At 41.4% G+C, this 21709-nt stretch overlaps 3 protein-coding genes across 6 annotated transcripts in view; 1 reads left to right on the forward strand and 2 right to left on the reverse strand.

Annotated features, from left to right (window-relative positions):
* Positions 1 to 16426, reverse strand: part of PIK3R6 (phosphoinositide-3-kinase regulatory subunit 6) — a 56036-nt gene extending 39610 nt beyond the window's left edge. Inside the window, exon 1 of the mRNA XM_072112619.1 lies at positions 16350 to 16426. The gene's annotated coding sequence lies outside the window, so the exon portion shown is untranslated. The remainder of the gene's footprint in view (positions 1 to 16349) is intronic.
* NTN1 (netrin 1) overlaps positions 1 to 21709 on the forward strand; it is a 249596-nt gene that overhangs the window by 45192 nt on the left and 182695 nt on the right. The window lies entirely within an intron of this gene.
* Positions 19875 to 21709, reverse strand: part of PIK3R5 (phosphoinositide-3-kinase regulatory subunit 5) — a 61398-nt gene continuing 59563 nt past the window's right edge. Inside the window, exon 19 of one of the 2 annotated variants that reach the window (XM_072112611.1) lies at positions 19875 to 21473. In XM_072112611.1, the coding sequence (XP_071968712.1) occupies positions 21332 to 21473 (142 nt within the window). In that variant the 3' untranslated portion in view covers positions 19875 to 21331. The remainder of the gene's footprint in view (positions 21474 to 21709) is intronic. The other variant, XM_072112612.1, reaches the window with a different exon arrangement.

A 21709-nucleotide genomic window follows, 5' to 3' on the forward strand; every position in this document is an offset into this window, starting at 1 on the left:
TGACTTTTTCCGGCGTTTTTGGGGATTTGCACGGCTTGGAAAGGTATTTAACAGGGGTTTGCGCTGGGATTCTGTCGCATGCGATTGGATTTTGGCTCGTCTGCACTGGCTTTCATGCAACCGAAATTGGGGGGCTTGGCGTCTGACGATCCGACTGATTTGGACTGAGCACGGGATTTAACTTTAAAAGTGTGTCACAAGACAATGCACTTACATGCACCGGGAAGAAGAAGGTGATCTACGGCGGACCTGAGCAGGGAAGCGACACATGCAGGATATCGGGCGCTCGATCTTAGTGAATCGCGGCACAGCGCATTATACACAGACATATGGGTAAGTAAATCTTAACCCCAGTGTGTTTACATGTATTAATTTGACCCTGTGGGAATCAAGGAGACGGGAGGTTCTCTGACATATGACACGACTTCATGCTTTAAACAGATCTGAAACTTTTGATAATTTAATTTTGGTCGGTTTAAAGAGTTTGAATAAAAAATGTCATCAAGTTTTGAAACTTCTCCTTGTGATAAAGTTTATCCTCAGGCCTGTGTGGCAGCTCCTTGCGGCATGCTCTCTCATCTACTTCATTTAATTTCATCTGTGACATGAGAAATGTAATTGGAAAAAGACAAAGAGATAATATTTTCCCAGATTTTTATGGAATGTGTAGTAACTCGTTTACTTGGAACCGGTGTTAAAAAAAGAAGGAAAGTGAAATCATAAGAAGTGAAACAGCAAATATTGATACAATGAAGTATCGGTTCCTGTAGTGCTACATGACAAATTCTAGAAAAGTTGCTGATGAAAGTGACATAGTCTCCTGCGCTGACCCTTAGCAGGACTGCTTTCCATCACCCCCAGGTCACGTTCTCTCCAGTACCACCACTGATAAACTATAAAATCTGCATTTTTTAAATTCCTCACATACATGAATAATGGAAGGTGTGTTGTTTTAATTGACATTAAATGGGGTTTCTGAAATGTCTGGAATTCATCAACTTAAGTTGAACCGGGGATAAATCGAGAAGGAATATTACCCCTAATATAGAACAAGTGGTGTCATCCTATAGAGCAGTGGTGGCAAACCTATGGCACGGGTGCCAGAGGCAGCACTAAAAGCCCTTTCTATGGGCACCCGAGCCATCACCCCGGCACACCAGACAGGACTCAAAGAATCTTCCTGCAGCTCCAAGCAACTTAAAAGATGCTGCTTTCAATCATATTTTGATACTTACTTCGTTACTTGGGGCTGAAGGAAGAGGGAGAATGAGTAGACAGGGCCGAATTATCTTTGGAGGACCTTCCGCTGGCTCCACGATTCTATGTGTTCGGAGGGACATTGGAAAGAAGCTAAAATGATGCAATTTTTCCATCTTTCCTTCTACTGTGTTTCTGTCATTAGGAGGCCAATATGATTGAAAGTTGTTGCAGAACAGGGAGCAATAAGTTACTGCTTTAATTTTTGGTTGGTACCTCGCAATAAATAAAGGAGTTTTGGGTTGCAGTTTGGTTTGGGCACTCGGCTGCTAAAAGGTTCGCCATCACTGCTATAGGGGTTTTTGGAGTCCTCTGGGTCAACCTGTTTAAATTGGTCAGCTCATTTCCACTTGGGTTGAGCTGCAATACCAAGTTTAGCCACACTGCAATGTACAGCGCTGGGCATGGTAGGCTCTGGAGAGGCAGCAGTGATCATGTCAAATAGCTGATCGGGTGTCTGTTTAATGTTGATCATCCTTTAAGCGAAGTTATCACCAAGAATGTCATTTTTAGAAGGTGACAGGGTCCAGTATTCTATTCTATGTCGATTTTATTATGCTTTTATCAGCATTCTTAATCATTTCAGTAGTTTATTAAACTTTATTTCACATTACCCGGCTTCCTACCAGCAATGTGTGGTGAGTCCTGGTTGGGAGGTTGGCAGCTGAAGCAGCCTGTGTCTCAGTTTTCTCACCTCCACACTCATCCAGGGGGATGATGAGGAGTAGAGGAAGAAGGAATGAAGAGACTGAGACACAGACATACACAGGCCACCACCACCTCTGGGACTGACGACATGCTGCTAGCAGGGAGCCAGGAAATGTGAAATAAAGTTTTTTATTGGAAACAAAATAGCTTTCTAGATGACAGGTTCACTATAAAGTGTAGAATAAACAAAAATTCCAAAAACTACTGACCAAAAAGAGGCGAATCTTTCCCTTTAACAGTGTTACCTAAGCTGGGTGGCCTGACCCAAGAGACATGAGTTATGTAAAATAATGCGATAGCAACAATTGTAGTTACGATAAATGTATTGACTGTCAGCAATAAAGTCTGTGCCAGATACAGTTACACTATGAAGTTGTTGGGAGTATTTATACACAATAGGATAATTTATTCTTCCTCCTTCCTCTTTATAAGATCTCTACAAGGTCTAGAATTTCCTTTGTCTTTAGTCTCTGGATAGAATGCATCACCTGATATGTTTTATAGTGTTGTGTATAAAGGACAAGCTAAACTATAAAGGACAACTACACAATGTCCACCTAAAGGGGGAATAACATTGTGAGCTGTTTCCTCCTTCCCCATCGCTAGGTTGTGCCCGCTTTATAATACAGCATTCTCTGGTTATGTATTGATGGGGGTTTGACACATGATGGTTGTGGGGTCTGGGTCCCCGGGATGTGGCCTATTTAAGATTTTATTTATCACCACAGATTTCCTTCCTCATTTGTTTCCATTTTTGAGAGATGTCGTGGCAGGAATTTAAGATGAGAGAACCCTAGTCCTGTTGTTCTGCTATCTTATCCCTTTCTGTGCTGTATACGCTTATATACATATATACATATTGGGGGTCATTTACTAAGGGCCCGATTCGCGTTTTCCCGACGTGTTACCCGAATATTTCCGATTTGCGCCGACTTCCCCTGAATTGCCCTGGGATTTTGGCGCACGCGATCGGATTGTGGCGCATCGGCTGGCAGTGGCGCTGGCATGCACGCGACGGAAATTGGGGGGCCTGACCGAACAAAAACCCGACGGATTCGGAAAAACCGCCACATTTAAAAAAAAAAAAATGTGTTGCGGAGCTTGCACTTACCTTCACTCAGCCCGGCTCGGTGAACTCCAGTGCGTTCTGATGCTTTTCAGCGCAGCAGCGCCACCTGGTGGACGGCGGAGGAACTGCCTCAATAAGTCCCAGCCGGACCCGAATCCAGCGCAGAGAACGCACCGCTGGATCGTGAATGGACCGGGTAAGTAAATCTGCCCCGTTATATGTACAATGTGCAGCATAATATGTATATAATTGTGCACATTCTCCATTCATTAGTGTGGCAGGTTTGATACTGGGGCCCCCTGACACTGCGGGCCCCATAGCAGCTGCTATGGCTGCTACCACTGTAGTTACTCTTCTGCTTCCATGTAACCCCTCTCTTCAGAATGCTGATATTTATCCCCTATATCTGTAAATGTGGTCATAAAGGTCTCTAAATGTCCAAATTACATGAGGGACATAAGGAAAAACACCTCACTGAAACCAAACCCCTATGGTAAAACCTGAAGGGTGGCATGGTGGCTGAGTGAGTAGCACTTCTGCCTTGCAGCACTTGGGTCCTGGGTTCAAATCCCACCCAGGTCAACATCTGCAAAGAGTTTGTATATTCTCTCCGTGTTTGCGTGGGTTTCCTCCGGTTTCCTCCCACACTCCAAAAACATACTGGTAGGTTGTTTAGATTGTGAGCCCCATGGGGACAGAGACCAATTTGTCATGCTTTGTGCAGCGCTGCGTAACCTGTGTGCATTATATAAATAAATAATTATTACTATTATTATTATAGAAAATACACTTCTGTTTATTTTTTTTCTACCTTTACTTAGATTACCACATTTTCTGTTTCTTTTATATTGAAACTTCACTTTAGGGTGGAATTAATTTTGCTCTATAACAGTGGTGGCGAACCTATGGCACGGGTGCCAGAGGCGGCACTCAGAGCCCTTTCTGTGGGCACCCGGGCCATCGCCTCAGCGCACCAGACAGGACTCTAAGAATCTTCCTGCAGTTCTAAGCAACTTAAAAGATGCGGCTTTCAGACATATTTTGATCCTTACTTTGCTACTTGGGACTGTAGGAAGAGGGAGAGATGAGTAGATGGGGCGAATTATCTTTGCAGGACCTCCTGCTGGCCCCACAATTCTCTGAGTACAGAGGAAAACTGGAAAGAAGCTGAAATCATGCAAATTCTCCATCTTTTTACTGTGTTCCTGTCCTCAGGAGGCAAATATGAAGTTGTTGAACAGTTACATAAGTTGAATAAGTCACTGCTTTCATTTTTGGTTGGCACCTCGTGATAAATAAGGGGGGTTTTTGGGTTGCAGTTTGGGCACTCGGCCGCTAAAAGGTTCCCCATCACTGCTCTATAATATAATAATAATTGTTTAACCTGGTGTTATAATGTATTTGGGCATTGTCTAATGCAAGGTGTCTCATTAGCCTGATGTTGACAAGTGGTGGCAGATAAAATTGCATAGGTTTAGCTGTCGGAGGACGGTCCAGCGTTATCCTCACAGCACAAAGATGCACAATCTGTGGGATTCACACCCTCCTACCTGTCCACACTGTGATATTGTACTGAAGACATGATTTATTTTCTTATATTGGAAGCTATGTTGGCTATGAACAGGAATGATACCAACTATCCAGCATAAAAATATAGAAAATTACTTAAAAAGTAAATTATGGTAATTAACAATAAAAAATAATTACAACAAACGTATCTATAGCTTTTAAAGGGAACCTGTCAGCAGATGGGTTTTCTGCTATGGGAGCCTGTCCCAATCCACTGTTTCAAGCAGACTCCAACACCTGATTATATAGTCGTCAGTAGAAGACTCCTAGTACAGTTCATGAGTATGAAGTAAGGCTGCCTGACCCTCACCAACCTCATACTGAGACACAAGTCTGGGAATAGGTCATCAGTTTTACAAAGTTCCCCTGCTTTTAAAATCATTTTAATTAAATATAATTTGCACCAGGCTAATCCCTGGTAATTCGTGTAACTTTATGGAAGAAACTAAATCCCATATGGAGATTTCGCCTTTGCAGCCCATGCATGCTGCGCTCAGGATTGTGAAAAGGAAATATGTAAATATGTTTTCCTGAGTGGCAAATGGAAAACTTAGCCTCAGTGCTACCTTAAAAGGCAGCTCCCTCTACATCTATAGTTACATAGTGTGTACGGTTGAAAAAACACACATGTCAATCAAGTTTAACCGAGGAAGGGAAGGGATGGGATAGCTATGCATGACCCACAAGAAGCCTAGTAAAATTATGTAGGATAATAGGCAAACCAGTGGGGCAGATTTACTTACCCGGTCCATTCGCGATCCAGTGGTGTGTTCTCTGCGCTGGATTCGGGTCCGGCCGAGATTAATTAAGGCAGTTCCTCCGTTGTCCACCAGGTGGCGCTGCTGCGCTGAAGTTCCCTGGAACGCACTGGAATACACCGAGCCGGGCTGAGTGAAGGTAAGTGCAAGCTCCGCAACACTTTTTTGCGGCGGTTTTTCCGAATTCGTCGGGTTTTCGTTCGGCCACGCCCCCCCCGTTTTCCGTCGCGTGCATGCCAGCGTCGATGCGCCACAATCCGATCGCGTGCGCCAAAATCCCGGGGCAATTCAGGGTAAATCGGCGCAAATCGGAAATATTCGGGTAACACGTCGGGAAAACACAAAAAAACGGCCCTTAGTAAATGACCCCCAGTATGTCTGTGCCAGAGTGAAAAGACTTCTAACTTTGGACAGTGCAATATCCATGTTTTTGCATCTCATTAGCACAATAGCAAACTGGTTGGACTAGGTGAGGCGCCGTAGAAACAGGTGAGGTTTAATGATGAACCTCAAGTCTTCGTCTACAACTCATTTCTCTTTACGAGAATCCAGGGACCCTTACACATTCCTATAGTTTAGTGTCCTAAAAAACTTCAGTTTAACACACCCTCATGTGACAAAGCTACAAATGACGAGATTAGTTTCCTATTGGCAGGTTGGAATTCCCGGATCACCCAGACATTCAGTGTTACACATTGTAGCCTTAGATGCACCAAATACTCTTCATGGTAACTGTCCTCACGTGTTGGGGATCATTGTCACCACTTCCCTGTCATACAAGTTTTATAAAGATGATCTTGTTGTTTCTTAAAGTTTCCTGTGAGACTGCAGATGTCTGTGACTTCAGTTTGGATGGATGTATATGGCTTGCAATGCCAAATGTACAGTATCACTTCTTGTTTTATATATATGGTGAGGGAAATCTTCAGTATCTGTTCCTGTTACTTTTTCGATTCACATGTGAGGCAGGTGCGGTAACCTTCCTCCTTGTGCTCTGCTTTCTTCACACGTTACATTTTAATATAATATTCAGCTGTTTTTGCAGATTGACAGCTATTACTGTGCCCATAGATGTTGTATCCAGCCCATTGGTCACTCTATACTATATCATGTAGTCATGAGAACTTTATTAAAGGGGTTGTCCACTTTGGAAATCCTCATCTGGAGTTATTTCTCACGTGTAATGAATGATTTTAGGTCATTCATTACGATCACTGCCATGTGGGGTCTACAGCACTACTGTATATGATGGCGCTTATGCTGTTACAGCCTGTCATATTGCCCATGCTGTTATTGGTCTTGTATTGTACATTCAGTCTGCAATGATATGTTCATTCTCATGTTATGCATGCTGCCACCCAGTGGTCAAAGTTTTTATTGTTGGATAATTTGCTTGCTGTATCTTTAAGCTAGCTATCCCATCATGCACTGTTACCCAGTTTCTCCTCCTCTTTCTGTGACATCACTTCCTCCTTCTTCATGCTGTCCTCCATTTGTGACTGTAGCAGACATGTTCATCTTCACTGTGCAGTAGCAATGTGTTTTGACCGCATGGCATGTCATTTCTAAGGTAAAGGCATTAAACTGAACCTAAAGCACATCCATTGCATCCTCCCTTCATGCAAATGGCAACGCTGTGGAAAGAATGTCAGTGAGTTCTACTATCTACCATCCAGTTTATACGGAGACTGCACTCACAACCTATCAGGGTCTTCTCCAGCGTATATCTGTGGCAGAATAGTCAAAACACAGCTGAATCTGCAGTTCCTGCAAGATCCACACATAGTCTGCAAGCAAGCAAATAGAGCTGCCACCATCTTAGCAGCACGTGGCTTCCTCACCATTGTGAACAAGCTGCAACCCCATCTTAAAGAGACAGTACCACATTGACAAGGATTAACATGTCTACAAAAGGCTCTATAAAATCCTCTGTCACTGCACCTAGCAAAGTGCACCCTGTTACCAGACCCACAGATGTGCAAGATACAGAGTTTGTGTTCCAGGAAGAACAAATTGTACGATCTAAGCGTGTTACCAAACCCACACAAAAGATCAGAGAGAACTTTGAAGTAATTAAGGAAGAGTTCTGTGATAATCTTGATGATTTATGGCAAAGAATTGAACACTGTGTAGCAGCCATCTCACGCTATGACAGTGACGCAGCCAAATTAGGCACAACATTAAATCGCTTATCTACCACCTATGATCGCTACCAGCGGCTGTCTGCAAAGTACATCACATTCCTGAGTAACACCGAATTTGATGATGCCACAGCAGAGCTAGCCAAGAGAGAGACTTTACTTCCTACACAGGATACCATAGTAATAGATGCCAAAAATAAGGCAGAAGTTCGCATTGCACACTTGCAAGAAGTAAGATCTCAACGGTCCACTTCAACCAAACATACACTATCATCTTCCAGAACCTCCCGCTCCAGTAGGTCTGCATTACACGACAAGATTATAGAAATCCGTGCTGATGCAGAGGAAGCTAGTGTCAGAAGTTCATTTGCCAAGAAAGAAGCAGAAATGGTGAAAAGACAAGCGGAGGCAGAAGCCCAACTGAAAATTCTCCAAATGGAAAAGGAGGAAGCAGCCGCCTTAGCCAAGCTAAAAGTTCTTGAGCAAGCATTAGTCCAAGTTACTGACCATGACTGCTCCATCCCTGCAGAAGTGGAAGACCCAGATGACCGCACTGCCAACTATGTGCTAAAACAATCATCTCCAGTACAATTTCAAACCTACCACACGGCCATGCCTGTAAAGTATGAGATGACGCCAGCTACCCAGAACAAGGTAATTTCTAGCATCACTCGAGTGGATCATCCTGAGACTAAAGTGCCGCTTAACCCTTATGCTACCTCATTTCATCCTGATTCATCTCAGCCCCATATGGCAGAGAATCTACATGCCCCAGGGATATGGCAAGGTAATCTGGTGACACAAGGTGGGAGATCAGATATGTCGGACTTTGCCAGATATATGATGCGCAGAGAACTGATAAACATTAGTCTCTCAAAATTTGACGACCATGCGGAAAACTATAGAGCCTGGAAATCCACCTTTGAAGCAGTTATCAATGATCTTAACCTCACTGCCAAGGAAGAGCTCGACTTGCTAGTTAAGTGGCTAGGCCCAGATTCTGCAGAACGTGTAAAGACATTGAGAGCAGTTCATGTGGGCCACTCGCAGGAAGGTCTTGCTGCAGCATGGGAAAGACTTGAGCAAACTTATGGCAGTTCTGAAGCCATAGAAAGTGCCTTATTTAAGAGACTTCATATCTTCCCAAAGATTACCAACAAGGACAACCGCAAGCTTCAAGACCTAAGCGACCTATTAAAGGAATTGGAGTTAGCCAAAACAGATCCACGTCTGTCAGGACTGAGTTACCTTGATACGGCTCACGGTGTTAACCCAATAGTGTCCAAGCTACCATATGGCATGCAAGAAAAATGGGCAGATCTGGGCTCCAGGTACAAAAGAGAACACAATGTGTCTTTTCCACCCTTCTCCTACTTTTCCAGATTCATCAGCGACCAAGCTCGGAAGAAGAATGATCCCAGCTTTGACTTCACAGAATCTACTCTACCAGCTTCATCATCATGCTCAAGGTATGAAAACCAAACAAGCAAACGTAGAGACTTAAGAGGAACAGTGTCTGTTAGGAAGACAGACGTACCACTGACTGCATTCTACAACACTAGACATGACGCTCCTGTCCATAAAGACAAAGACCCTAACCGTATGTGCCCCATACACAAAAGACCTCATCCACTGAAAGAATGTCGTGGGCTTAGGGCAAAGACTTTGCAAGAACGCAGAGACATGCTCAAGGAACTAGGAGTATGTTACAAGTGTTGTGCTTCTTCAAACCATTTCGCTAAAGACTGTAAGGCTGTCATCAAGTGTACTGAATGCGGTAGTGACAAACATGTTGTAGCCATGCATCCTACCCCTTCTCCTGACATCCCACAAATTCAAGCAGCATCTAAGGCCGTCACAGTGCATGGCGGGGAGCCACCAGCTCAAGTTTCAGCTACGACCACTGTCTCCTCCTCCTGCATGGAAGTATGTGGCAAGGAAAATGGTTCCAAGTGCTGTGCCAAAGTGTGTCTGGTGAGTGTCTACCCAGAAGGGCAACCTGAAAGGGCCATCAGGATGTATGCCATAATAGACGAACAAAGCAACAGGTCTCTAGCAAAACCCAAGTTCTTTGAAACCTTCGGTATAAAGGGAGAAGCAATTCCATACACCCTTAACACTTGTTCTGGACGAGTACAGACCCTCGGCAGAAGAGCCACTGGATACATTATTTCTCCAATTAACAGGAATATCCACATATCCCTACCAACGTTAATTGAATGTGACCAGATACCTGATGATAAAGAGGAAATTCCTACTCCCGAAGCTGCTTATCATCATTCCCACTTGAGACACCTGGCTAAAGAGATCCATCCGATGGACTTGAATGCTGACATCCTTCTCTTGCTCGGGAGAGACATTCTGAGAGTTCATAAGGTACGTCAACAATGCAATGGCCCAGATGATGCCCCATATGCACAAAGACTTGATTTAGGCTGGGTAATCATTGGCAATGTGTGTTCAGATAAGAATCTTAAACCATCTCAAGTGAACTCCTTCAAAACCTTTGTGCTCAATAATGGTCGCACAACTCACTTTAGGCCATGTCCTCATCATTATGAGGTAAAGCAGCATCTTTCTAACTTCCATAAGGCACCAGACATCATTCTTGCACCTTATGATGACTTAGGAGGATCAGTGTTTCGCACAACACAAGATGACAACAGAGTAGCTTCGTCCATAAAAGATAAAGAGTTTATCAAAATAATGGACAGTGAATGCTTCAAGGATCAATCTAACCATTGGGTTGCACCCTTACCCTTTAGGGCTGAAAGAGCCAGGCTTCCTAACAATCGGAAACAAGCATTATCCAGATTCATCTCCTTGCAATGTACATTAAGAAACAAGCCTGAGTTGAAAAATCACTTTGTGGCCTTTATAGAAAGGATTAGAAAATCCTCCAACACTGAACAATGGCACTATGTGTCATCTAACCTCAACCCTGCAGATTGTGCCACCATACCATCGTCTCTTAGCACCTTTGCCAAGTCTTCTTGGTTGACAGGTCCAGAGTTCTTGCTGAAGGAGAATAAAAAAGCATCTGACGAAGACGTCTTCAGTCTCCAAGATCCTGACAACGATCCTGAGATACGTCCTGAAGTGAGTACCCTCATCACAAAGTCTGAAAGGAGGTCCGGCTTGAACTGTCACCACTTTTCCAGATGGCTAAAACTTGTACGCACCATTGCAAGGTTAGTTCACATTGCACAGTGTTTTCATACCAGTAACGATAGCACTGAATGTCGTGGTTGGCACATGTGTCGCAAGCCTCTCTCTGCAGAAGACATTACACTAAGTGAGATGTTAGTGATACGTAATGTACAGGAGAGTGCTTTTCATAATGAACTGAAATGTCTTCGTGACAGACAGGACATTCCAAAAAGCAGCCCACTCATCAACATGAAACCAGTGGTTGATGATCATGGTATGCTGAGGGTTGGTGGCCGCCTGAACAAGGCCAAGTTAGGAGTGTGTGAAAAGAATCCTCTTATTCTTCCTGGCCATCACCATGTTACTACATTGCTCATACGGCATCATCACGAAAGGGTCAAGCACCAGGGCAGACATTTTACCGAGGGTGCTTTAAGAGCCGCAGGCCTGTGGATATTAGGAGCGAAAAGGCGGATTGCTCACATAATTCACAACTGTGTTCCATGTCGCAAGTCAAGAGGGAAATTGCAACAACAGCAAATGTCGGACTTGCCAGTTGACAGGACGAGCACTGAGCCACCGTTTACCTATGTTGGTCTGGATGTTTTTGGGCCATGGGCAGTGTCTGCACGCCGAACCAGAGGTGGTCATGCTGAGAGCAAACGATGGGCAGTGTTGTTTACATGCATGAGTGTACGTGCTATACACATTGAAGTTATAGAGTCCATGGACACTTCCAGTTTTATCAATGCTTTAAGACGTTTTCTTGCCATCAGAGGACCAGTAAAACAACTGAGATCTGACTGTGGGACCAACTTTACCGGTGCCTGCCGAGAATTGCAGATAGATTCTAAGCCAGTTCAAAATTACTTGGCCAACAACGGTTGTACGTGGGTCTTTAACCCTCCACACGCCTCTCATATGGGTGGTTCATGGGAAAGAATGATAGGCATCACCCGTAATATATTGGACTCCATGTTCAGAGACTTAAACTCCTCAAGACTCACCCATGAAACCTTAACCACCTTCCTGGCTGAGGTGTCAGCTATTGTCAACTCCAGGCCTCTTGTCCCTTTATCTACAGACCCTGAATCTCCTGTTCTTCTCACTCCAGCAACTCTCCTCACTCAGAAACTCGGATCTGTTCCTAGTCCACCTGAAGAGCTTTCATCTGGTAACATCTATCAGAAACGGTGGAAACATGTTCAGCATTTGGCCAATTGCTTCTGGAACAGATGGAAAAAGGAGTATTTGGCTCTTCTTCAAGGACGAAGAAAGTGGCAGCAGGTCAAACCAAACTTGCAAGTGGGAGATCTTGTCCTGATGAAGGACCAGAAAGTGGAAAGGAATTCTTGGCCCATGGGGCTCGTCTCTAAAATCTTTCCTAGTGAGGATGGTAAGGTTCGTAAGGTGGAAGTTACCACCATACGTCAAGGAGTCCCCAAGACATTCATTAGGCCTATATCTGAGACTGTCCTCTTGATACCAGGAATAAGTCAAGCAGAAGGGACAATGCAAGTACATTGACTCAGTCGCTCAACGCAGAACTATGCCAGGGACAGCGGCTTGCTGCGAGCTGGATTATCTACCATTGAACTGTTCCTGATCAGCAGTTTTCCAGTTATTGTTGTTTGATTATTTGCATTTTGTTTGCAGGGTTCAGAATCATCATTCTAAACCAAAGGACATTTACATAATGTTTGATCTATATATGTAGTGAAATCCAGGGATTTCAGACGGGGAGTATGCTGTTACAGCCTGTCATATTGCCCATGCTGTTATTGGTCTTGTATTGTACATTCAGTCTGCAATGATATGTTCATTCTCATGTTATGCATGCTGCCACCCAGTGGTCAAAGTTTTTATTGTTGGATAATTTGCTTGCTGTATCTTTAAGCTAGCTATCCCATCATGCACTGTTACCCAGTTTCTCCTCCTCTTTCTGTGACATCACTTCCTCCTTCTTCATGCTGTCCTCCATTTGTGACTGTAGCAGACATGTTCATCTTCACTGTGCAGTAGCAATGTGTTTTGACCGCATGGCATGTCATTTCTAAGGTAAAGGCATTAAACTGAACCTAAAGCACATCCATTGCATCCTCCCTTCATGCAAATGGCAACGCTGTGGAAAGAATGTCAGTGAGTTCTACTATCTACCATCCAGTTTATACGGAGACTGCACTCACAACCTATCAGGGTCTTCTCCAGCGTATATCTGTGGCAGAATAGCGCTATATAAATAAAGATTATTCTATTATTATTTGTCTATAGAGAGTTGGCCCTGAATCTGCATTAAAGGACAGGGATTGGCTAAGTGATAACATGCAGAATTAATGGGGCTTACACATTTTGCTCCAATAGGACAGGGAGCATCGGGAAGGTATGCAAATCTTGGACACCGGGGATTTATGGAAAAAACAAAAAACCCACAGGATATAAGGGGATAGTTGGGAGGATCCAACTGCACAGACTGACAGCAGGTTCAATGTATAGGGAAGCTGGAAAAAAATTCTTAAATTGGTAAAATACAGCAGTTTCTCTTTTCTGGTGATACTAAATGTATATAGTGTTTTGTTGATTTTAATACCTAAAAAATGTTGAATTAAAATTCTCAAGAACAGTTTTGGCATCACTTTATTCAGACACCTAATTTTTACATATTTCTCTAGCGGAATTATAACAGGTCTATTTATTGTATGGAAAGTTGCAGCTTTTATCAATAGTATTTTGGGGAACTTTTGTGGGCAAGGAAAACAAAAACATTTATCTAGGCAGTTGAAATAAATAATGATTGGTTTACATTATAATTGTTTTGGGAAATCGTCTGATGGGGCGATGCCTAATATATTTTTAAATTTATGAATTTTTTCTTACATTTATTTTGTTTATCGAAGCAAAGTTTCTTTGTATTATTACATATTTTTTTTTAATTTAAAAGAACAATAATGGTTTATTTTTGTCCCCTTAGAGCAGTGGTTCTCAACCTTTCCAATGCTGTGACCCCGCAATTCAGTTCCTCATGTTGCGATGACCCCAAACCATGCAATTTGCAGTAAAAACGCAATAAAATTGTGGCTCCGATGGCTTTAGGTTGGCACAGGTTGAGAACCACTGCCTTAGAGCATTTGCATTACTGCATTGCAGCATGTTTTATATACTGTATATCGCAGTACTGTTACACCCTGTCTCTGATCACAGCTGTTTTGACATGGGATTGATCGGAAGTAAGGTGGTAGCAGCAAGAATAGCTGCAATCACTGCACTGATTCACACCTAATGTATACATACACTGGAGAGCAAAATGAGCAAAAACAGCACTCAATGTCTTAAATGCCAAGGTCATTGCGTAGTCCGATGTGAATATATCCTAACATGAGTAAAATACCTGTATTTTAAGCTTATTTCATATATGGAAAATATTCTAAAGCTCAGAATATAAACGTAAGTGAGATAATTATAAAAGACACCAATCAAAATTTGAGGCATTTTCAGATACCTGCAAGTTCCGGGTGTTAATCTGGCACCTGGTGCTAATTTCCTTAATTATCTGACAAACCCCACGTAACTGGCACCTAACTGCAAAATGCAAAAATATTGTGCAGTTCCAAAGTGAATCTCCAGCAGCAGGTTGTCTAAATGAAGGCCAAAGGAGTGACATTATTCGCCATAGCAAGAGCAATTTCTGTACAACGTCACAAACTCGTTTAAGTCCCCCAAGAAGGTTGGGTGCCCTCGGAAGACAAATGCAGGAGAGGACAGGATAATGCGGAGAATCTCCATGAATAATCGTTTCATCACTGTAGCTGGAATTGCTTGCCAGTTCAGCATTATTCAGGGTAAGGATCTGTCTCATCATACAGTGTCTCAACGTTTCCGAGAATTTGGATTGTAATCTCAATCTGCAGTGATCAAATCTCACATTAGCAGAAAAAAAAATCAAAAGACTAGACTCACCTTTAGGAGTATGTGATGTGGACAGAGGAGAAGTGGTCCACAGTTCATTTCAGTGATGAAAGCAAGTTCAATTTATTTGGATCTGATGGGAAATATTATGTTTGTCAACAAACTATGGAAAGACAAAACCCAAAGTGTGTAAAGAAGTCAGTGAAAGGTGATGGAGGAAGTGTCATGGTTTGGGGAAATGTTTTCTGCAGCAGGGGTAGGACCTCTCATACAGCTACATGGCAGAGGGAATGCAAGTATCAGAACCTTCTTCAACAACACGTGGTTCCTTCCTCGTGTTGTTCACTCAATCAGCATCAATTTTCATGCAGGACAATGCCCCCTGTCACACAGCGAAACAGGTAAAGCAGGTCCTTGAAACTGAAAACATTGAAAAAGTGAAATGGCCACAGCCCTGAACTAAAGAGAAACCAATGGAAAATAATTGGTGACAAAGTTATGGCCAGGAAACAGTCACAGAACTGTGGAAGAAACTGGAAGAAGAGCGGAGCAGATCCCAACAGAGCCACGTGAGAGACCAGTGAGGTCCTGTGGTCGAGGTCCTGTGCACTTCCTACTGATTGGTGACTGGAGGAGCCTTCAGAAAATGTCATTATAATATTTCTCCGTCATTGCTGTTCTATAATTATCATCACTTTTTTTGCAAAATAAAGGTTTTATGTTGATTCTTTGGTAATTTAGTAAAAACACTGTTTTAGAGACCTGGTGACCCCTTAGACAAATCCATCAAATGTTCATCAATGGAGATTATATATATATATATATTTTTTTTACAAAAAATAAAGTGATCAGACTTTGTTCTCTGCTTTTGATCTCCAGTGTATATGGACAGACAAATCTGTGTCTGTTGTCAGTACGTCCATGCTCAGCGTCTAAGTGTCTTCCTTACTCACCGCCTGGCACTATGAAGCCATGTGTTAGGTAGGGGTTAATATATGGTGTTATTGTGCAACAGTCTGGGTGATGTTGGGTGTAGCGTATAGCAGAGGAGCGTGTATGGATATGATGTTATTAATGATCCTGCACGTGTTGCCGTTCCCACTTCTTCACAAACAGACGTTACCGCTGTCTAGAGCCGACTCCTTACCACAGCAAATTCTTCACAAATCATTTTACTTACGAAATGTCCAAATGTGACTATTGCAAAGATCACGAAAACCCACGCCAGCCACCCTTTCATGCCCACACTGGGCTAGTTACGTGCAGTATAGTAAGATTACATTCAACAAATAGTATCACACATGATGCAGCAACTCAGCATTCACCATCAACTACATATGTGGAATAACTTCAGGGGTTGCAGTAGGTGTTATTGCCTGGTTCAAGAGCCTTAGGTACCATCAACCGAGCCAAAAACTGTGATGTGAACCTAGCCTTAGAGCTACAGACACTCAGCAGACAGTATCAAATACACAAGGTTTGGATACAACAGCCCAACAGTTTGTATCATTCATGATAGACTTGGGTGCACCAGGTCATCAGACAGTGTAACACTTGACATACATAGATACACATTGTCAGGCAGATACTGTCTGCAGATACAATGTATCTAAGCCTAAGAGGACTAGTCAGAAGACAGCTGTAAATCTGGATACAACATATTTTACAATAACAATGTAGCAATTGTATTATATTCATACTGTATATACTATGTATAGATACTGTATTCATTAGCTCATACAAGTAATGCAAAGGAAACTACAGATGGACAAGAAGAATGTACACAAAGTTTACCTTGAACTTCCCAGTGTCTCAGGTGTAAGCTGGATCTGTATGTGTAGCCTAGTGACAGAGCAAAGCTGTTTCCTGTGTGTTGTCACCTCCTTCCCCAGACGCTGTCACCTTACACAGGAACCTGAGAATCAGATTCACTTACACTACTCTTAATGTATATGAAGGTACGCCCCAAACCTCTGCTCCACGGCGGAACTTTACATTCACAGTATTCTTATCATCGGCTTCAGCAAAGGGAATGTTTTCCTGGAAATTTTCCAGACATGAGAACCTCGAAGTATAGCACAAGTTATGGAAAGACAAACAAGCCTCTACATATACGCAGTTTTATGTGTCATGACTCAAAACTTGCAGGGGCCCTGGATAGGATTGAAAGGGAATCTATTATCAGAGTGAATGCCCTAATAGCAATAAGATATGGGGGCAGGGAATTACTGATGGAGATCCATCCCATATACACTCCTAACACAAAGTTAGGACATGTCCTATTGGACCTTCATAGAGCACCAGGTCTTCCTGAGGCCTTGGCACTCCTGATACTTTACTTTCCCTTTTCTTGAAGAATTTTAAACCATTATACAGCTATATATGAATGGGATTACACATGTATAATTACGGGATTGGAAGGCGTGGATAAACAAGTAGAGCTGTCCTTAAAGAAAATCTACCATTTGATTTCATGCATTATGAACCAAGCAAACCTTGAGAATGCAGTAGCTACACTGATGCAGAATCATATCTTGTTTAATCTCTGTGCTGAGTGGTTTTGCTGAAAAAACAATTATAAAATTCAGGACCTTGGGAAAGCTGGATCCACATTACACTCTAGCTTTCTGAACAACCAAGACAGGACTAATCAACCTGAGCCAATCACACATACACAGCAGCTGGGGGTGGTGCAGCAATTGATTATTCTGCCTGGCAGGGAGAACAGTGATTACGTCATCCTCTGAGCAGTGCATAACTAATGTAAAAGGAAAAGCGATGAGCCCAGGCACAGAAGCAAGAGACCTTCATTATCATGATTTTATAATTGCTTTTCAGCAAAACCACTCAGCACAGGTATTAAACAAGATATGTTTATGCATCAGTGTAGCTACAGCAGTCACAAGGTATGTTTACTTCATAATGCATCAAACCAAAATACAAAAGAACAAGAGACAAAAGAGCTGGGAAAGAAACACTTATTAACTACACGGGGATTTATTCACTATTACTAGGAATGACATCCAACTAGTTACAGATACAAAACTAAATCCGGTGTAACCATCGGGTGATTCAGCCATAGTGAACGCTGGAGACATAAATAAACGCTTGTTACTAAAACTTAAAGAGAACTTTTCATTTTTTCAAAATACATCATGATAAACCAGGGATAGATCCAGGCATCATGACTGTGGTAATCTTCTTATATTTCTTATCTATGGCCTCCTTCCTTCTAAAAATAAAAATAAAAATCTGCTTTTAAAATTATGCTAATAAGTCAGAAGGGCTCCTGAGGGTGATGCTACTGATGTACAGGCTGTTATACTGCGCACGAACACTTCCCCCTCCCACTGTGTGAGATTACAGCAGGCAGAGGGAGGGGGATGTGCTGAGGGAGCAGGGGGTACAGTAGTAATACAGTCAGTGAAGCTGTAGCTCGCACGGGCTCTTGTGACACCCCCTTCCGGTGCATTATCATAATTTTAAAATGTGATTTTAGAAGGAAGTAGGTAATGGATAAAAAATGTAAGTAGATTATTACAGTTACAGTGCTGGGATATATGAGTAATGTTCCTGGTTTATCATGATGGATTTTGATGGTAGATTTCCTTTAATGCGCAGAGATTTGGTCTGCCATGTTTAGTTACATGTGTATGTACTATGCCTATGTGCAAGGAGAAGCACGTGGTCTTTGTCTTGTTCTCTAAGAGAGTGACAGATCTGGCTGAGGAGCGGCACCGATAAGCCCCCTCCCCTACCATGAGACACAATGTTACACAATATTATCTATCAGCTACAATTTATAGAATACACATTTATACTGCCATCTGGTGTTTATAAGTGTTATTACAGAACACTTATTTGGATTTGATTTGGAATTTTTTTTCCCTTTTTTTAAAAAATTATATCTATAAATAATTTTGTATTAACGCAAAATAAGACAACCATGGTTGGTCTGTGAATCCAGGACCATGAGGTTCCCTGTTTCATGGATTAAAGTAATATTTGAGGTAAGAAGTCCCTACTCCCCTGCTAATTTAGATTAGTTTTCTTTTCTTCAGCTGATACTTTTATATAGTGTTTGAACTAAAATGAAGGGTAAATGTGGAGTACAAATAATGCATTGGCCCTTAGTTATAGTCGTAGTATAGTTATCTATATGGATACAATATAACATGAAGTCATAACATGTAGAACATCAACCAATTTATTTTTATCATTTCATAATTCTTTTAAATTAATGTGGTAATTACAGAGAAATGTACAACCCACCAAAGTCATCACTTCAGATTATACAATATTTATACATAAACCATTCAACTCATCGGTCACAATAAGAGGTTAAAAGTGCAAGAATTCTGTACTGGGAAAAGTACCACTACATGTACAGTAATATTAATATTACATTGTGTTGCAGTATTATAACAATTGTATCCTGGGTGATGAGGGAAGTATTATAGTAGTTATATTCCTGTACATAGGGGGCAGTATTATAGTAGTTATATTCTTGTACATAGGGGGCAGTATTATAGTAGTTATATTCTTGTACATAGGAGGCAGTATTATAGTAGTTATATTCCTGTACATAGGGGGCAGTATTATAGTAGTTATATTCCTGTACATAGGGGGCAGTATTATAGTAGTTATATTCCTGTACATAGGGGGCAGTATTATAGTAGTTATATTCCTGTACATAGGGGGCAGTATTATAGTAGTTATATTCTTGTACATAGGGGCAGTACTATAGTAGTTATATTCTTGTACATAGGGGGCAGTATTATAGTAGTTATATTCTTGTACATAGGGGGCAGTATTATTGTAGTTATATTCCTGTACATAGGGGGCAGTATTATAGTAGTTATATTCTTGTACATAGGGGGCAGTATTATAGTAGTTATATTCCTGTACATAGGGGGCAGTATTATAGTAGTTATATTCTTGTACATAGGGGGCAGTATTATAGTAGTTATATTCTTGTACATAGGGGGCAGTATTATAGTAGTTATATTCCTGTACATAGGGGGCAGTATTATAGTAGTTATATTCTTGTACATAGGGGGCAGTATTATAGTATATTCTTGTACATAGGGGGCAGTATTATAGTAGTTATATTCTTGTACATAGGGGGCAGTATTATAGTAGTTATATTCCTGTACATAGGGGGCAGTATTATAGTAGTTATATTCCTGTACATAGGGAGCAGTATTGTAGTAGTTATATTCCTGTACATAGGGGACAGTATTATAGTAGTTATATTCCTGTACATAGGGGGCAGTATTATAGTAGTTATATTCCTGTACATAGGGGGCAGTATTATAGTAGTTATATCCTGTACATAGGGGCAGTATTATAGTAGTTATATTCTTGTACATAGGGGACAGTATTATAGTAGTTATATTCTTGTACATAGGGGGCAGTATTATAGTAGTTATATTCTTGTACATAGGTACATAGGAGGCAGTATTCTAGTAGTTATATTCTTGTACATAGGGGGCAGTATTATAGTAGTTATATTCTTGTACATAGGGGGCAGTATTATAGTAGTTATATTCTTGTACATAGGGGGCAGTATTATAGTAGTTATATTCCTGTACATAGGGGGCAGTATTATAGTAGTTATATTCTTGTACATAGGGGGCAGTATTATAGTAGTTATATTCCTGTACATAGGAGGCAGTATTATAGTAGTTATATTCTTGTACATAGGGGGCAGTATTATAGTAGTTATATTCTTGTACATAGGGGGCAGTATTATAGTAGTTATTTTCTTGTATATAGTTAATAAAAATAGTGGCAATTTTTTTTCTCTTTTAACCAGATTTTGAACTTTCTTTAAATAAGCAGTTAAGACCCATGTAGTCTCATGTTGAATAAAGAATATTTAAGATACCAAGAATCCTTTTTCCATTTAATTAAAAATAAAAAAAATATAAAACAAGAATAGTTTTAAAAAATCATTACAATCCAAATCTCAAGGCTAAATAATTGTTTTCAATAATGAAAAAACTTCCGAGGTAAATGTGATTATTATTTATCCAGTGTAACAAGAATTTTAAAAAATCGGAAAAAATTTTTAATGAAAAAAAAGTGTATTATTTAGAACAGAACTCTCCCTCAACTTCAAAAATACACCAAATAAAGATCACCCGGGGTTACAATTTCCATTTCCCAAAATATCAAGTGCTAAAGAAGTCTTTGAATCAAATTATATTTACAAAGAGGGGGAAAGGGTTCACAGAAAAGACGGGGATGTTTCTCTCGGCGACAAGTTACGGGTGTTATTTTTATAATTTAAGCTGTTGAAAGGTTTATTTTGATTGGTTCCCACATGTAACACCCCCTTTTGTAAATGCCAACTGAAGGCTGTGATGTAGTCAAAGAAAAAAGTTAGGAACACATGGTGTTACTTTTTGTAAACCTGTTTCTTATTCACGCCGTTCACTGAGTTGTCCAACACCTGGCGGCATCCTGAACCAATCACCCACCATCTGGAGCACTCCCAAAAAAAACTTTCCAAAACTTTTGGCACAACTGCTAATTTTTGTAAATTCCATGTAGTTGCATATTTGTCTCCAGTTCCGCACCACAGCACAGAATCGTTTGCTGTTTCCGTGTGACTCTTTGTAACAGTCTATAGACCTTACAGATCGCTGGGGTTATTTTCTTGTACCGTATAGAAGATGGGTTCCCAGTTTTGTAGATCAATATAAAAAACGAGGTCATAGTTCAGAAGTGCTGATTGTGGGACAGAGAAAGCACATCCTCATGCGTCTCCTCTACAGCTGAGCTCCACTAAATGTTGCTATCGGCAAACACAACAGGGAACAGAATTGGTCCTGAGGGGTCTGAGTCCAGTGAGGCCTGTATATATGGCGGAAGTCTCGTATCTCGGGCTTGTAGCATGGAGAAACCTCACACCTGGTGAAGAACAGATATATATGTCATTATATGAATGGACCATACAAAAAATATGGTGGTAAGTTGTCTCAGATTAAATCAAATCAAAAAACGAGGGGGCACTGTCTCCATCTGGACAAAACAAGGTTTCATCACTAGAGTCGACAGGGATTTTTTACTATGAGAACGGTCAATCTGTGGAATAGCCGAGCTCAGGCGCTGGTCACAGCAGGGAGAGGAGAAAGCTTCAAGAAGGG

Source organism: Engystomops pustulosus, chromosome 6 (genome assembly GCF_040894005.1).
Source record: "Engystomops pustulosus chromosome 6, aEngPut4.maternal, whole genome shotgun sequence".
Classification (NCBI taxonomy): domain Eukaryota; kingdom Metazoa; phylum Chordata; class Amphibia; order Anura; family Leptodactylidae; genus Engystomops; species Engystomops pustulosus.